Source organism: Crocodylus siamensis, chromosome 7, assembly GCF_052110815.1.
Source record: "Crocodylus siamensis isolate JL-2025a chromosome 7, ASM5211081v1, whole genome shotgun sequence".
Classification (NCBI taxonomy): domain Eukaryota; kingdom Metazoa; phylum Chordata; order Crocodylia; family Crocodylidae; genus Crocodylus; species Crocodylus siamensis.
Genome location: NC_143401.1, coordinates 25,725,325 through 25,743,519, shown reverse-complemented (window position 1 = coordinate 25,743,519; position 18,195 = coordinate 25,725,325). Strand labels below are relative to the sequence as shown.

The 18,195-nt window shown below is 44.8% G+C and overlaps 1 protein-coding gene across 26 annotated transcripts in view; it reads left to right on the top strand.

Annotated features, from left to right (window-relative positions):
* CAMK2G (calcium/calmodulin dependent protein kinase II gamma) overlaps positions 1–18,195 on the top strand; it is a 183,831-nt gene that overhangs the window by 129,459 nt on the left and 36,177 nt on the right. For all 26 annotated transcript variants that reach the window (XM_090058144.1, XM_090058142.1, XM_090058145.1 and 23 more), the window contains exons 11-12: positions 2,059–2,142; positions 2,686–2,728. In XM_090058144.1, the coding sequence (XP_089914270.1) occupies positions 2,059–2,142; positions 2,686–2,728 (127 nt within the window). The remainder of the gene's footprint in view (positions 1–2,058; positions 2,143–2,685; positions 2,729–18,195) is intronic.

Below are 18,195 nucleotides of genomic sequence, written 5' to 3'. Positions count from 1 at the left end.
GTGTACTATTATCATTGTGAACACTGGGCTGGATCCTTATCTAATGTAATGAGGGCAGGTTCTACTGCAGTTGGAACTGTGCACATTTACACTAGCAGAGGATTTTTTCCCTGTATGTCTGTAACCAAATTGTGGCTTTTATATTTTAAATTTCACCCCAGTGCCTTAGACTAGAGCTGTGCAAGTCAGGAGCACTCCTCCTATAACACCGTGGAAAGGGACATTCTTTTTCTGCATAATATAGAGCTTAGTAAAGACTAATGATTTTAGTTCACAAATCACTTCAGTCTCCTTCGTGCTTGGGGTGCCCGTAGACATGAAGGGAGGCTGCTCAGACACAATGTAATTGCAACGCATCAGAGCAGACTCAGTTAATCAAGTCTGCTGGCGTATGCTAATTAGCATACTCCAGCAGCCTCTGTGTCTCGTGCATCAGTGTCCCTGTACTTCAGAATGATGACGGACGCCCTTTAACTACAGCTTATTCATTTTGAAATGCAGGGACGATGATGCATGAGACTCTGTAGGCACTTTAATTAGAGTGGTTCTCAGAGCTGTTCTAATTAAAAAGCTCTGCCCTCCCCCGAGCCCTGGAGCATGTGTAGAAACGCCTTTGGTGTTTAAAGCTGTTCTCACAGTGTCCATTGCATCCCTTGTGTGTGATGCATTACGTCCCCATACTTGAGACTTGTTGCCAAAAGACTAGCCATGGTTTTGCATGGAAGCACAAGACATGCCTGCCAGGGTCAACAGTCTTAATGCTTTGTGGTATTATATGCAAGCCACATTGCTACAGCTTCATGTTCAGGCCTCGTGTTCACTCCACAGGAGGTGGAGTGAACTGAAACAAGATGCTCTTTAGAAGAGATCAGCTGAGCACATCCTTCTCCTCCAACAATTGTCAGCCCTGATTTATACCAGGTGTCTAGCCTTTAAAGCAGGGTTGGTAGGTTTGATGTCACTGCAGAGCAGGGATGTCCTAAATATCTCCTAAGGGTCAGAGCTGTATTATGTGGCCCCCGTTGGAATGCAGAGCCAGCCTGTGCACAGGCCCCATACCACAGGCTGGGTGAGTTTAACACCTCTGTTGTTCCTTCCATAACTAGCAGTTTCTCAACACAGCATGTGTTTTTTGTTTTGTTTAATTTTTTTCTCACATCTTGAAGAATTTGTTCAAACCAAGAGGTAGCTAATGGAGGATCTGTAATATCTGTAGTTCAGCCATGATAATCCTTCACCCACTGAGCTTGTAAAGAGATTCCAGACTAGTACTAATGTGTATGAGTAAGCCTTAGCTAGTTCTGGCATTCTCCTCTGGCTTCCTAATGTGCTCTAAAATCAATGGTGGTACTTCTGGGAAGTGCGGTTCCTGCAGCTGCCATTACTTCAGCCAACTGCTTGTGCAAGTTTGCACCACCTTCTAAAGGTTATGCTCAGGCTGTTGGTTTGATATGGTAGAATTCTGTCCCTAAGCCACATGATTTTCTCCCCATTGCTTGCTAAATATCTCTGGCATTTGATGTGAGGGGTCTGAGTCCTTTGCATACTGGGCCAGTAACAAACTCAGATTCAATGAGAGCTTTGTTCACTAGGTATTAGGAGGACCATGCAAATGGTGTTTATTCTCTAGTTTGAATTTTCTTTTTGAGGTTTTAGTAACAAAACTCCGCATCTTGCTGTTGCTCCTCTCTGTGTAATTACTGGCTAATTTGACTTGCCTTATTTTTATGTTCACTTTTTCTTAGGAATCTGAGAAACAGATCATTGTTATTCATATATGCCTCAGTTACTTAGTTTCCCAGGCCTTTGACATCATACTGTGGCAAGAGATTTTAAACAAGTTAGCTTGTTACTAATGTCACATTAATGCTGATTTCTGCCATCAAATCCTCATTATCAAGTTAGTATCTGGTTAAAAAACTGGGCACCTGAAAATGAGGAGCTTAGTCATGTTGGTTTGCATAATTGGTGATGTACAGGTAGAGAGTTGGAGGAAGAACCTGTCTTGCTAATTTGTTTAGAACACTTCAGTGATCCTTTCTTGATTCTGTTTTCCAGCAACGATCCACTGTGGCCTCAATGATGCACAGACAAGAGACTGTGGAGTGCTTGAGAAAGTTCAATGCCAGAAGAAAGCTGAAGGCTAGTCTGTTTTTCTTTTCTAGGTGGTGGGAAGGGGGGCGGGTTGGCATTATGTTTAAAGCAAAGGACTAGATGAATGGGATTGTATTTGTAGTGCTGCTACTAAGTTTGAGCCTGGAAATGTTCCTTTTCTTATTTGCCCGAGTGCTGCTTCTGAAGTGGGGCTAATATTTATCTGGCAATGGAGTTTTGGAAAAGGAGTATATGAATATTTGCAAATGCTTGCTGAGACCTGCTCCATACCACCTTATCTTGGGGTGTTTCTTCCTGCAAAGCTCCTAGTTTTCTTTCTCTTTGTACTCCCCCTATCTCTCATACATGTAAGCTGAAATAAGGAACTGAGCTTTTAGAGCTGTTGCCTGCCCTGCTGGTCAGTCTCCTGACTCCCGTTCCTAGTGTAAAAAGTAACATAACTATTGGACAGCATCTGTCTGCCCCATCCTGTGGCTGGGGCTGTTGTTAAACTCTGGAAGGCTGTGTTTCAGCACCTGCTGTGATCTGAAATGATCAGACCTATTTATCCAAGCTCTTTTTTCTGCACAGGGTGCAATCCTCACAACAATGCTGGTGTCACGGAATTTTTCAGGTAAGTTGTCCATATGGTCATCCCTTCCCCCCAACTTATTGTACATCAGTCAGGATGCATTTTAATCCTTTGGAGAGAAGAGGGAATTCAAACCATTAGCACTGCATGGTATTTTTGTCAACGCAGTGGTCAGCATGGAAAAAAGGTAAGACACATAGCTGCAGTCTGGCACAAGACAGGAATTCAGTCCGTTACCTGAGGCTTTACCGCTTGGGACATTTTAGTGAGTCTCTTAGCATTTTCTTTTAGGAGCTTCAGTTGTCAGGTACTATACATCTGCAGTAGTGCTTTCTTCAGACCTGAAAAAATGCTTCTGCTATGGGCAAGTAATGGCATTGCTGTCATGGCAGGACAATAGCTATTGGAGCTTATTTGACTCAACCAGCAGTGGTATAAAAAAGGGGTGTCAAACATACTACTCATGGAGGTGGATCATCCAGACTGCAGTGTTTCACTCTAGTCATCTGATTCACCTTCACATCAGGCTAGCAAGGCTTTTCACCACAACTCCCAGAGCCACCATGCTAGTGTGGCCAACACCTCAGGGGTTACCACTACCCTGCTCTTTACAGACCACCAAACTTCCAGTTTCTGATCACGATTCAGGAACCAAACCTGTGGCAGGTTGGTGAGCAGTAGTGGTATTAACTCCCACATGCCTGCTGTGCTGACACAGCAGTTTTGGCAGCTGCAGCAGAACACCCCACAGGCCAGATCCTGAAGTGGATTATCTGGCGCATGAGAAGCCCTACAGCCAAGATATAGCCTGCCAGCTTGTTTGAGTTTGACACTGGTGATCCAAAGCATGAGAGCTGTTGAGATTTTCCTTCCTGATGTCTGAACTGGTATTCATCCTTTTAGACTTTGCAGTGCTTAGCATGACTCCAAACTGACAATACTGTGTGGTATACTTGCTGAAAACAGCCAAACAAGGAAATCAAATGAGGCTTTTCTGAAAGATATGTATGGTTGCTGGGTTGTGTTTTCATTAACATTCATTCCCATCTGGCATTATTTTTTAGGTGGGTGGTCTCCCTTTGTACATGTGCCTGCCAGTATTTGGGTCTACTCAATCCTTTAGCTGAAGCACATCAAATTCTGCTATGCCCCTGGGCCACATCTGGACTGTGGGGGCTGGATCCAGTCCAAGGATCAGGGGCAGCCAGGCTAGGTGTTGGTGGGGCATCTATCTAGGACCAAGCTTGCTACTGATGGCCACAGCCAGTGGAGCCAAAGGACCCTGAATTCTGTGGCAGGCCACACCACCAGTTTCCAAAGATAGTGGGTAGAGTGGCTTCACGGTTCAGATGTTTGGCACCCTTGCTTTAGCCCTCTTGTCTGTGTTTTCCGTCTTCAGCATGCAGTGGCTGCACTGTAATACATTCCCTAAGCAAGGTTTTGCTGTGCCTACCTACACTTACTGAGTCTTCCGTTGGAGTATAATTAGGGCATGAATGACTGGTGCCTCCTGCAACTGGGGGGGGGCACCATAGCAAGGAGCCGCCGGCTGTCGGCGGCAAGTGGGGGGCAGGCGGCAACCACCCACAGAAGTCAGCAGCAGCTTTGGCAACAGCCAGTCTCGGGGGAGCGGCACATGCCCCCGCCCATGAATTTGGGCATGGTTAATGAGAAGTAACAGTAATGTAACCTCCTTCATTCCCCATTTCCTTGTACTGCATCCTTTAATGATGGGCTCTGAAATGCATTTTCCATGCTATAATACAGAAAACTTCTAATTAAGAGAAGCCTCCCATGACATGGTTAACATGGGGCTTGAAGTGTGTGCATACACAAGCATTCTTTTAGGACAGGGGTTGTCAACTGGGGTTATGTGTACACCCAGAGGTTCTTGAGAAGGTCCTGGGAGGGTTATGCAGGCACAGAGCACCACCAAGCACCATCCCCTGCTGCCATACAGGCACTATCCACCCAGCCGGATGCAGAGAGCAGCAGAACCTTGCACGCGGCAGCTGGCACTGCTCATTATTCAACACTGCGCCCCCTCCCCCCAACTCTGCGTTCAGCCTCATGCCACCACCCCACCCCACACACACACTCCACATCTGGCTACATGCCACCCCCACCTTGCTCCATGTCCGATGGCTGGGGTATGCTGCTCAGCGTCTGGTTGCCAGGGGTACACTGATCCAAAAAGGTTGAAAACCCCTGTTTGGGGACATCCAGGTGGCCCCTTAATTTAGCTGGAATGTGCGTAATTCAAGTGATGTTACATTCAGTAGAAGAACTGAAAGCTATTCCAGTAGCTGTAGTGGGGCAGCCCCCAGGAACCTGAGAATTGTTGGTTCCTTTTGCAAATTGAACCTATGCAAGCATGTCGGGGCCATGCAGAAACTAATCTGGGTGTGGCAACACTTCTTTTTGTTGTGGTCTTTTAATTGTCAGGGAGACGGTTATTCTGCCCCATGAAATTGCCTCTGTATAGTCAGTCCAGTGATAGGAACTCAGAGCCATACTTTGTGATCCTAGAATAATCCTAAAGCAGATGAATCCTTGACATTGACTAACACACTGGATTCATGGTTCAAAGTTATAAAAAAAAGTTCTGTCTAACTTTTTCAGGAGCAGGCAGCCTTCAATCTGTTTCTCTCCAGTTGATCATACAGCTAATTTTTTCACATACTCCCTTTCTGATAATGTTTTTGATCATTGTTTAAATATAATAGTGGATGCATATTTTAATAAGATTAATGCCATCATCCACTTCTGATGAAATGGGGGAAGCTTTAGGATTTGGTGTAGTGGTCTTCAGCACATTGGGTATGTGCAGCGCATGGGAGAAGGGTGTACTTTTTAATGTGCTTTAGCCAGTGCTAGACCTAGAGATTAGAAATGTGTAGAAAAGGGCTTGCTTTGCTCATTTTGCTGTATCTTGGGGTCAGAGTGTTTTAATCCAAACTTTTCATTTTGTGGCTAAGAGGAGAAGGGAACTTATTTGATCCATGCTGAGCATACAGTTTCTGTACCATTAAGTTCGCCCCCAAAATAAGCAGTGCTCAAAGGCGTACTTTGAGAAGTCATCAAAAAATGCTGCAAATCTAGATGCGTGTAATAAGTGATTTTGTGTAGTAGCTATTTCTATCCCATTGGTGTTTACTGGGATGAGAGGGCTCCATAAAACTAAAGTTCTCTGTGGGAGTGATATAATCTGAGAATGTTTTCAAGTTTTCAGAGGTGTTCAGAGTTAACTCAGTGCCATTGAAACTTGTGTTATGGATGCCTCTTTATGAGCAGACTTACAAATCTGAAACCTCATCTGCTTTGTGGTTATACTTTTGTTCTTGCCTCACCTATTAAGATGATTTTAGAGATTATGTATGCAACATCTGAGCCCTGCGGGATTTTTACCTGGGCTTGTGTAACTTGTTTGGCCGTTATGGTTGGGCCTGGGCTGTATCTCCTGCAAGGTTCATCTGAATTTACTGAGTTGAGAGGAGTCCCCTGTGGTTCAGTGGTAGAATCTTTGTCTGCTACACAGGAGACCCAGGTTCAGTTCCTGAATGTTTGTACAAATATAGCCATGGAAGCTCCAACTGTCTGGACCCAGTCTAGCCTTTTGGATTCTTTCTCAGGGGCCTAAATGGGGGAATGGAAGGTCTGGGCAGTCTCCACTCCTCCAAAAACTCCTGCCTGGGCATATGCATCAAAGTTCTGGGTGACCAAAAGAATCAGTGGTTGCTAAACTGCACTGAAAAGTGATGCCTCTCCTTTGAGGGAGGAGGGAAGAGTGTGAGCCCGAGTTTCTACCTTCAGATTTTGCAGTCTTTTTCCTCTTCCTTGTTGGTAACAATAAGGGTACTGCAGGGGATTATATGATGATCTTGGATTTTTTAGTTGTTGCAGTCAAGGAAAAGGGATACAAACTCACCAGCCTGCTAGAGGAAGGATAAAGGCACACTCTTTTTAATATAAAGTACAGTTGATATCTCAAATAATGCTTGAGAGAAGACAGGCTTAGACATAAGATGTAAATGTCATACTGGGTGAGACCAGTGGTTCATCTAGCCCAGTATTCTGCCTCTGATGGTAGCAGGAGTGGATGCTTTAGAGAAGACCATTGAACCCAGGTGTATTTAGAGTATTCTAGCTCATGTTTGTTAACTTCCTTGGCATCTGCTGTCATTTAGTTTAGAGATGCCAAAGGATACATCCTTGACTGTTCTGTTTAATAGCTATTAATAAATCTGTCATCCAGGAATTTCTTATCCTTTTTTGAACTGGCCAGACTCTCTCCCTCTACAACTTCCTGTGATAATGAGTTTGATAGGCTAATTATGGGTTGTGTAAAAAGGACTTCCTCTTGTTTTTCAAACTGTCTCTCACCAATTTCAGGGGGTGCTCTATAGTTCCAGTATTCTGGCACCAGTGAATAACAGTTCCCTATTCATTTTGTCCATACCCTGCATGATTTTTAGACCCCTGTCATATAATTCCTCGGCCTACTACTTGCCAAACTGAAGAGTCCTACACTTTTTAGTCTCTCCTGGTATATGGTAACTACTCCATACCATTGATCATCTTGGTTGCCCTTCTCTGTCCCTTTTCTGATTTTACTACATCTTTTTTAGACATGTGGGGACCAGAACTGCATACATTATTCAAGATGTGTGCACACCATGGATCTGTATAGTAGCATGATTGTTTCCAGCTTTTTTTCAATTACCTTGTTAAAGATGGTAAAAAAGGCCCACCATTATATTAGCCTTTTTTGGTCACTGCTGTGCATGGATCTGTTGTATTTAGAGAACTGTCTACAATGACTCCAAGGTCTCTTTCCTGAGTCATAACAACTAGTTGAGAACCCAGGGGTGTGTGTGTGTGTGTAATCTAGGTTATTTTTCCCTGCATGCATTAAACACCAAAAAATGCAAGGTTCTCCACCTTGGGAGGAAAAACCTGCAGCATCCTTATAGGCTTGGCAGTGCTACACTGGCTAGCACTACAGAAGAAAAAGACTTGGGGGTCGTCATTGACCACAAGATGAACATGAGCCTGCAATGCGATGCTGTGGCTAGTAAAGCGTCCAAAACACTGGCTTGCATCCATAGATGCTTCTGAAGCAAATCCCAGGACATCATTCTCCCCTTGTACTCAGCCTTGGTGAAGCCACAGCTGGAGTACGTCCAGTTTTGGGCTCCACAATTCAAAAAGGATGTGAAGAAGCTTGAGAGAGTCCAGAGAAGAGCCACATGCATGATCAGTTGTCAGGAAAACAGACCTTACAATAACAGGCTGAGAGCCATGGGGCTCTTTAGCCCGTAAAAGCGTAGGCTCAGGGGTGATCTGATGGCCACCTATAAGTTTATTGGGGTGACCACCAGTTTCTGGGGGAAACGTTTGTTCACCAGAATGCCCCAAGGGATGACAAGGTTAAACGGTTAAAAACTATTGCAGATCGTTTCAGGCTGGACATAAGGAAGCATTTCTTTACTGTCTGAGCCCCCAAGGTCTGGAACAGCCTGCCATCAGAGGTGGTTCAAGTACCTACATTACTTACTTCATGAGTAAACTGTATGCTTATCTTTCTGGGATCTTGTGACCCCACCTGACTTCCTGCCCTTCAGGCGGGGGCTGGACTTGATGATCTTCTGAGGTCCCTTCCAGCCCTAATGTCTATGAAATCTATGAAATCTTTCACTTGTTGACAGTGAAATTCATCTTCTATTTTTATAGCCCCCTCACTTAGCTTGGTGAGGTCTTTCTGTGGCTCCTCTGTCAGCTTGGGACTTGACTACCCAAAATAAGTTAGTATCATTTACAAACTTGGAGATTTCAATTTGCATCCCCATTTCCATGTCCATTGATGAACATGCTGAACAAAATAGGACCCAGCAAAGATCCCTGCAGGACCCCACTTCTGACCTCCTTCCATACTCAGAAATGATCATGTAGCTCTAACCTTTGCTTCCTATCTTTTAACCAGCTCTTAATCCACAAAATATTCTTCCTTTCTATCCTGTATAAGTTCAGGTTTTTTAAGTCTTGATGAGGGACCTTGTCAAAAGCTTTTTGGAAGTCTAAATGTATTATGTCAACTTAATTCATCTTATCCATATTCTTGTTAACCCCTTCAAAAAATCCAGCAGATCTGAGGCAGGATTTCCCTTACAAAAACTGTACTGACTCTTCTCCAGCAGACTTGTTAGGAGATGGGCTCCTTCTGACTGAGGTCTGGGAGTTCTGTAGGCCTGTTCCCATTCCCTATTCTTATGATCCTTAGGACGTGAAGAAAATTAAATCAGACAGGTCTCATGTTGTCCAGGGAACCCTGATATCAGTTTGCCAGATGTGACACTGATATACAGGTGGTGTCTCAGGCTCTCCCGTTCTTATTAGAACCTTGTCTGTCAAAGGACATCATTTTCTCCCTCAATTCAGAGTTGGTTCACTCGATTTGCATGGGTTTTGACACTCAATTTCTGGCAAGATTGTGTGCTGAGATTTTGTAAAGCAGCAAGCTCTGTGGGAGTTTGTGTTCCTTCCACCAGGAAATCATGGGTTTGTAGATGAAAACATATTTGTGTTTGTTGTTGTATGTGAAATGTTTTTCTTATCCTGCTTGGTCCCATTAATCCTAGATCAGTTACTAGAGACAAAGCCCTCTCTATCCTTTTTTCATCGTTGAGGTGTATCTGACAAAGTAATTTCAGCACTTGATTTTTATTTTAAGTACTTATCTTTGCTCCACCCTACCTTTTTTTTCTTAAAAGAACAGGTGCATCTTTTTCCTCCCTTATCAGCCAGTGAGTTCCCAGGATGTGACTAGCAATAAGCTTATGAATATTTTCTTTGAGCCACTTGGGAGCCTCTGTTCACTGTTTGTTAGCGATCTTCCCTTCCAAGAGGGTAAATAAAATCCAAGTTCTGACATTTGACCTTTCAAGTAAGGAAAATGTGTTGCTCACCTCTGAAGCTTAAATTGACTTCAGATGTATATATGGATCAAACAGCTTGTCCTCTCGGCTCTCTCCCCAGAGCCATGTAGCATACATGAAGATTGTGAAGTTGCTAATTGCTTATATGAGATGTCAGAACCTTTGAGGAGTTCAAAAAGGAACCTAAGCCCTTTTGAGAATTGTCCTGTTGTTCATAGCCTTTGAGTGAAACCATCTATACCCAGAAATCATCCAGGATGATTGAAACTCTGTAACCAAAGCCATTACAATCAGATATTACTAGAACCAGTGGAAGTTGGAGTTCATCCCATTTTAGGGGGAAGTCATCAACATAGGCAGCTTCACAAGGGAGTGATTATTTTTTATTAGGCGGAGTCCCCCACATGGTGTGTCTATAGATGTGCATTGGTGTCCCTTGATCCTGTCTTCCAAATTTTTTGTAGCTAGTTAAGTGAATATAAGAATAGCAGAGGAAAGTTTTCAGTCCATTATAATTATGACAGGACTATTAGGAGGGTACACCATTGTTTAATGCACCAATAACTATTAAGTTATGGAGCTGAATGAAGCACAAGAAGAAAAATCTGTTTAATATTTGAATTTCAAAACTAGCTTCATCAGCCTGTTGCATTTGCTTTCCACGAATGCTTCAGTGTCTGAGTTTTGCTAATGTGAATATTTGGAGTGTTATAGCTTAAGTTCTGTTGTTTAATGAAATCAAAGTTTTGAAGTGTACATCTAAGCATATATGATTTAATATTGGAAATTATTATCATTGGGCTGGTTACATGTTGGTGTATTCAGGGATGGAAATGGTGCTATGTGGCTTACGTTAACTAACCAACACAGTGTACATTTTGAAGAATCGACTGCAGAAAAATTGGTCAATAAATTCTCAAAAAAATTCAAAGTATAACAAATACATTTGAGAGCTATGTAATCTGTTCACAGATTCCTCCTGAACAGAAAGAGAGAGAAAATATAATGGAATGGTAAATTATTTACGAGTCTCTAGAATACTTAAGGAGGGGTGAGGGATTGCAAGGGAAGGTGCATGGTTCCTACAGTGTGGATGTGCTGAGGTAATTAAATCTGAGAGCTCCACTTGCTAGTGAGTAGATTTTCTTTTTACCCTTTCCCTGAATCTCTTGGATTTTATTAGGTTTTTTTACCTTATATGGTTTGCTGATGTGAGTGGAATCTAGGATGTGTCAGTAATTTAAACACATATAAATAAAAATTAGGACTGGCCCCAACCTTTCAAATGATACCCTTCCCCCAGCTTCTTTGAGGTTCATGAAACTTCTGTGACTGCTTTTTCTGTTTGTAGTGTTTGCAGTACTCTGCACTTCCTGGTTTGGGTAGGAAGTGCAGAGTGCAAGAATATCACCCAGTAGAATTTTAGCAGTATGTTTAGCCCACTGAGAGTGAAATGTGCTTGAACAGATAAGGGACTAGGGAAATTATTCAGCCTGAAGTATCTTTTTTTAAGGTTAGATTCTTATTTGTTGCATGCACATACAACCACACAGGAATGAATGATTCAGGATGTCTATAGCAATAGGGAAATATTTTGAAACAATTCACTGAATCACATGGGGTTTGTCTACATGGGTTTTGTGCTGCTCTTGAGACTGCAAGTAAAAATAAATAAATAACGCCCTGCCCACCGCTCCCACTCTATGTATTCCACGTGGCAGGCCAGTAGGGGGCGCTCCTGCGTTGAGCCGCCCACCTCCCTGCGCCTGACCACCTTCCAGGCTCCGAATGCCTCCCTAGGGACGCCTTATGCTCGGCCGACCCCTCTCCCGGAGCACACTCGCTAATCTGGGGGTAACGTAGCCGCCACCACCCCGAGAAGGGACTGTCTCGGCCCTGTGTCCTCGGGGAAACACAGGCCTAATAGTCCGACGGGTACTCGACCCGGTACAGGCACTTGGGGCACTTCCCCAAGTCAGGGGGCAAGAAGTAAAGTCTCCTTTAGTCCGCAGACCTAAGGGGTCTCTTAGGCATAGTTTTGACCCACCCCTCAATAAGTCTCCCACACCAGTCAAAAAGGAGAACTTTATTGATTACAAGGGGTAGGGGAAACTAGGGTACAGGATTGAGCAATATCTTAGGAATCCTAAAGAGCAAACAGTGTGGCTGAGGTAGCCTTTTGATCACGCATCTGTGTTACTGCCAGCTAAATATCTAATCGGATTGAGTAGCTTACTCACAAGCATCTTCCAGAAGCTGGTTGAGTTTCCCCTCTGGAGTCTTGGGGTGAAAGAGAGAGCTAGGTTCAGATGGTAAGGCTTCTCTGTCTCCCCTGCTTTGCTGCTGCTTCACCTCATGTCTGAAGAGAGAAAGCCTGCCTCCTCCCCCCCAACTTATATAGCCCCTGTGACCTCATTCACCTGGTCCAGTGGAGGTCAGCCCCAGTTGGCTGTCAGCCAACCAATTTATAACACATCGCCTGTTACCGGGCAGGTTCCAGCTCACCAGGTAGATGCCCCTCACCCAGGTGGCTGATGCCAGTCACGTAGGCAGAGGGAGCAGGTTTTCCCCCCTCCCTCAGGAATGCAGCCAGCTCAGGTTACCTAAAGAGACAGGCTGAGGTGTGAATCCTCTGCGGGCCCATCTAATCACATAGTCACAGGGCAGAGATTTTGGGGAGAAACAAGGTGGCTTTCTGCCACACTCCAAACCAGTAAATGCAGCAGAAAGAATGCCCCCTCTCCATGCCCCCTGCTGCCACACTGTTGGTGTGCAGGAAAATAAAAGGCTTATCTTGTATTAACTGAACAAGTTACCTCTTCTTTTATGCTGGTTTTTTCCTTCCTCTCCAAGTCACTCCCCTTTTTTCCCCCTCTCTCTTCTTATTCATCTTGTCCATTTTGAAGCAATTAGCTGCTTTCCATACACATTCTATTGAACATTTTTGTTGCAGTTCTTCATGCAAGGATGGCTCTAGAATAGTTGATCAAAAATGATCCCCCCATTTGACAACTGGAGGAGCTACTGAGCAGAACTTTCCTTTTATCTCCCCCCCCCCCCAAAAAAAAAAGCTTGCTCTGAAGTTTTGGCATAATTTTGGCATAATTCCTGATTATGTGACTCTTACTACAAAGCTAGAGTTGGAAAATATTTTCAGAAAGTGGGATGGTCAGATATTAGAATTCTACTCAAGTAGGTATCATACCCCATTCAGTGTCCAGTTGGTTTAGTGGGAACACACAATGTTAAACTATAGGGGGTTTATAATTGTTGAGATGGACTGCTCCTGGGTCGGGTTCCAGTAGCAAGTCACTGGAAGTTTCCTGGGAAACATCAGAGATTCTCAGATGGAAATCAAAATGGAATATAGTAGAGACTACAGAAGCAGCAACCTCTTCTCTATTCTTGAAATAATTGTGCCATTTTTCTGGTAATTCTTGCTCTTACTAGAGTAGCTTGTGACTTTATAGCCATTGTGGCAGGTGGTTTACCAGTTCAATTATGAAACTCTACGGTCTTTGAGTTTTTGGTCTGATGCATATGGGGTCTGCACATTACCAACTAAAGGCAATGCAGGGTCACCAAAAGAGTAATCTTTCCATGAAAGAAGGGATAATTTTGAGAACTTCTAAGAAGGCTTGGATGGTTCAGCCATTTGATATTAAGTGATGTTCATGGAGCCAGGAGTAGTAGGGCTACTTTTCAAGGCTCCTGTCACTCTGCTTAGTTACAGCAGGTGGTCAGTGTGACTGTCTCTTTCATAATTGCACTTATGGAAATAAGTTCCATCAGAAATTGATTATTTCATAGATTTCATAGACATTAGGGCTGGAAGGGACCTCGGGAGATCATCGAGTCCAGCCCCCTGCCCAAAGGGCAGGAAGTCAGCTGGGGTCATAGGATCCCAGCAAGATATGCATCCAATTTACTCTTGAAGGTGTTCAATGTAGGTGCTTGAACCACCTCCAATGGCAGACTGTTCCAGACCTTGGGGGCTCGGACAGTAAAGAAATTCTTCCTTATGTCCAGCCTGAAACGGTCTTGCAGGAGTTTGTGACCGTTCGACCTCATCATCCCTTGGGGCACTCTGGTGAACAGATGTTCCCCCAGGTCCTGGTGGTCACCCCTGATAAACTTATAGGTGGTCATCAGATCACCCCTGAGCCTACGCTTTTCCAGGCTAAAGAGTCCCGTGGCTCTCAGCCTGTCATCGTAAGATCTGTTTTCCTGACCTCTGATCATGCGCGTGGCTCTCCTCTGGACTCTCTCAAGCTTCTCCACATCCTTTTTGAATTGTGGAGCCCAAAACTGGACGCAGTACTCCAGCTGCAGCCTCACCAAGGCCGAGTACAAGGGGAGAATGACATCCCGGGATTTGCTCGAGAAGCATCTATGGATGCACGCCAGCATTTTGGTCGCTTTACTACCTGCAGCATCGCATTGGAGGCTCGTGTTCATCTTGTGGTCAATGATGACCCCCAAGTCTTTTTCTTCTGTAGTGCTAACCAACGTAGCACTGCCGAGCCTATAAGGGTGCTGCAGGTTTTTCCTCCCAAGGTGGAGAACCTTGCATTTTTCGGTGTTGAACACCATGAGGTTCTCGTCTGCCCATTTGCTGAGCTTGTCCAGGTCAGCCTGGATCACCCGCCTATCTTCTGGTGTGGATGCTTTGCCCCAAAGTTTGGTGTCATCGGCGAACTTGGCCAGTCCACTCCTAACTCCAATGTCCACATCATTAATGAAGATGTTGAACAGGATGGGTCCCAGGACAGAGCCTTGAGGGACCCGACTGGTTACAGGGCACCACGATGATTGACTGCCATCAATCACAACCCTCTGGGTCTGACCACGAAGCCAATTTCCCAGCCAGCGAATCGTGGTGGAGCCAAGGCTGCAACTGGGCAGTTTGGCCAAGAGGTGATCATGGGATACCAGATCAAAAGCTTTTTTGAAGTCAAGATATATGACATCAATCTCTTCTCCCTTGTCTAGGTGATAGGTCACCTGGTCATAGAAGGAAATGAGATTGGTCAAACAAGACCTACCCGCAACAAACCCGTGCTGGCTGTCCCTTAGAATGTTAGCCTGGGCCAGTCCATCAAGGATGGCCTCCTTAATACACTTTTCTAAGATCTTCCCCAGGATAGAAGTCAGGCTAATGGGCCTGTAGTTAGCCGGATCCACTCTCCTCCCTTTCTTGAAGATCGGCACCACATTGGCCTTCTTCCAGTCTTCTGGCACTACACCAGAGCGTCATGAGTTTTCAAAGACCCGTGCCAGGGGCTGGGCTATGACGCTCGCCAGCTCCTTGAGTACCCTGGGGTGCAGGTTGTCAGGGCCAGCTGACTTGAAGGTATCCAGCTTCTCAAGGTGTTCCTTCACGAGGTCAGCATTGATGGAGGGTAGGGGATCCCCCTCACCCAGATTTCCCTGTCCCATAGCAGGCATGGGCATCCCATGTGACTAATGAAAGACTGACGCAAAGTACCTATTTAATAGGTTGGCTTTTTCCTGGGCGTCAGTTGTCAGTTGCCCCATCTGGTTTAGCAGGGGTCCAACATTGCCCTTGCTTTTCCTCCGGCTCCCCACATATCTGAAAAAGGACTTTTTGTTGTCCTTGATGCCTGAAGCTAGTTGGAGTTCAGTTGCAGCCTTGGCTTTCCTGGTTTGCGCCCTGCAGGACCGGACCAGCGCAGAGTAATCCTCCTTGGAGGTGAATCCCGTCCTCCATCCTTTGTAGGCTTTCCTTTTTAGCCACAGTAGGTCCGCTAGGTCTCTGGAGAGCCAGGGGGGCTGCTGTGCCTTCTTGCTGCCTTTCCTCCGTGTTGGAATAGATTTAGCTTGTGCACTGAGGATCGCTTCCTTGAGAAGCAACCACTCTTCTTGAACTCCCATCTCCCTGGGGTCATGGTCCCTGAGGGCCTGACCAGCTAGCCTCTTGAGCTTGTCAAAGTCGGCTTTTCTGAAGTCGAGGACTTCTGTGTTGCTGACTGACTTGCCAGCTTTACGGTGGATGGTGAAGGTGATCAGCTCGTGGTCGCTGTCACCCAGCTTCCCATCGATCACTAGGTCGCCGATTAGGTCATCCCCTGTAGCCAGTACCAGGTCAAGCAGCGCTTTGCCTCTCATTGGCCCATAGACCTCTTGGGTCAGGTAGAGGTCATCCACGCATGAGAGAGAGCTTTACGCCCGCTCAGATTTAGCTGAGTGATCTTCCCACGAGATGTCCGGGTAATTGAAGTCACCCATGACAACCAAGGTCCTGGAGCAAGCGGCCTCAGTCGGTTCCCGGGCAAACTCCTGGTCAAGCTCGGGACTTTGAGTGGGAGGTCTGTAGTAGACTCCCACCGTTGTGTCCCCCCTCATTTAATCTGGAGCATTTCAGTTCTCCATATACAGTCTCTTCTCCCTGCCTATTGCAAAGAAGTTGGTGAAAGTTGACTGTTTTCTTGTATTTGGCATAGCTGGAGTTTCTATACATGTAGATGGAAGTGAACCATAACCTGCAACATTGTTCCAATCTCTTCCTTCTGAATCTCTCCCTTTGCAATCCTTCCCACTTTGTATAGGCGCCATCCTTTTTTTCCTCGTTTTCTAGAGGAGTGTCACACAAGTGTGCAATAGGTTCTCCAGGCAGCATTCTCCCCTTTGATTCTCTCTTGCTGATTTTCCTTTTCAAAGCTGACCTTGTCAAGTAGTTCAAGTCAAGTAGTAATTTTGATCTGATAGAATATGACCTCTGAATTCTAAATATCTGTATTTTAAAGACCTCTCTTCCTCCTGCCCATGGTTTTTTTAATTGGAGTTTTCAAAAGACGCATACAAAGCCGATATCTTTTCCATATCAACAATACCCAACTAAAATTAACTATTTCTGTATGCTTGCACACTGCAGCTGCAAAGATTGAGACAAGCACAGGGACAGGAAAGAACCTTACAGCTGCTAAAGCTTTTCCATTCCATTAGAAATACAGAAGAAAAAAAATCAGTGTTTTCTGAAAGGAGAAATCATAAATTTGACTTCATATTATAATGCGTGTGTACATACATTTATTCATATATAAATATTCTTGAAGTTGTTGTGCACAAGCTTTTGGACCTTGACAATGGAACGAGGTGTTTTGTCTATCCTGATAGAAATGTCAGTCGTGCACACAAAGGCATCAGGTCATGGCATCTGTAAAGAGACGGTTCTATTGGTTGTGCTACCTGTTTTTGTTGTTAATCTGTCAGGCTTAGAATTGATTAATCACTGATCTTCAGATCAGTGTTTTTGTGACAGTTCCTGTAGCTTTTGTTTATTAAGTTGCAAATTTAATTGCCCATTTGATGTTCTTTCTTCAAAAGATAAGATTTGTTATAGAATTTTTGTGTCTAAAAGGGTTTTTTCTTCTTTTTTTTTTTTTCCCCCCAAAGATAATTATCTGGCTGCTTTTAAATTGGGAGATAGAACTGAGCTTAGACAGAAGTTCTCAGGAAAGGTCACCTTGGACTGGCATTTGCTGTGCCCCCTCTGTTAGGAATGGACATGTTCCTGATAAGCTCATGAACAAATTTTCCCTGCATTCCCTGTGCCAGGAAGGAGAGAGACAACTCTACTTCATGAAAATGTGCTGGTTCCCAACCTTCCTTCTCTTAACATCACTGACATTGTAACTGATAGCTAATCTAATGATGGAAAAGTGCTGTAGTGAACTCTTCCTTATGGATCTAAAATGTTGCTGGTCAGACTGGAGTTCTGAATGCCAGCCCGCTCTTTCATAGCCAGGATCTCTGTTAACTTAGGGTGCTGTGACCTTTAAACTATTCTCAATCTGTGGAATGTCAGGCAACTTGACAACCATTCTAGAGCAGTTGCAGATTAAGGCTTAATGCTGCTTCTCACCTGCACAACTGTGACTTGCCACTAGAAGGCCTGTTGAGCAGGAGTGTGGCTAGGAACCAGGACTTCCTCCTCTTAAAAAACAAAAAAAACCACACTCTAGACATTTAGCTCGGCAAGAGCCTGGAGCCTGGGGAAATGTGCCTCAATGGGTTCCGTGCTTTGCCATCTCATGGTTGCATTCTTCACATGAAGCTGCCAGCAGTCAACTGTGGCAACAGCATGGACCACTCTTTAAATGTATCAAGCTAAAGCTGTTATCAATTGTTTTGGTGGTCCCAGGGCTCTTTGTTCTATTCTGTCTTATATCCAGGTACCAAACTTCTGGGGGCTGCAAATGGACTTCCTTCTGAAGCTTGGTCCATGAGCAGATAAACTCCAGACACTGGTGAAGTTGTCATCATGATCTTCAATCTCCATTTTCTGTGATATTTTTAGTGCTAAAAAAAGGTTGGGCTGTACATGCATTCATCCCTCCTGGCTGCCCAAGGGAGTTCTCCAGCCCAGGGGCTCTAAAGGGCTGGTCCTTGGGTCCCCCCACTTCTAAGGAAGCCCCTAGGGAAAGGGGCAGGCTGTCATTGGGCAGCAGTAGCTGTTATGGAAAGGCACTCACCCTGGAGAGCTGGGAGAAGCGAGAACTGCTTTCCTTGTCCCCTCCTACCAATTGGGATCACCCTCTGAGTTACCCAGAG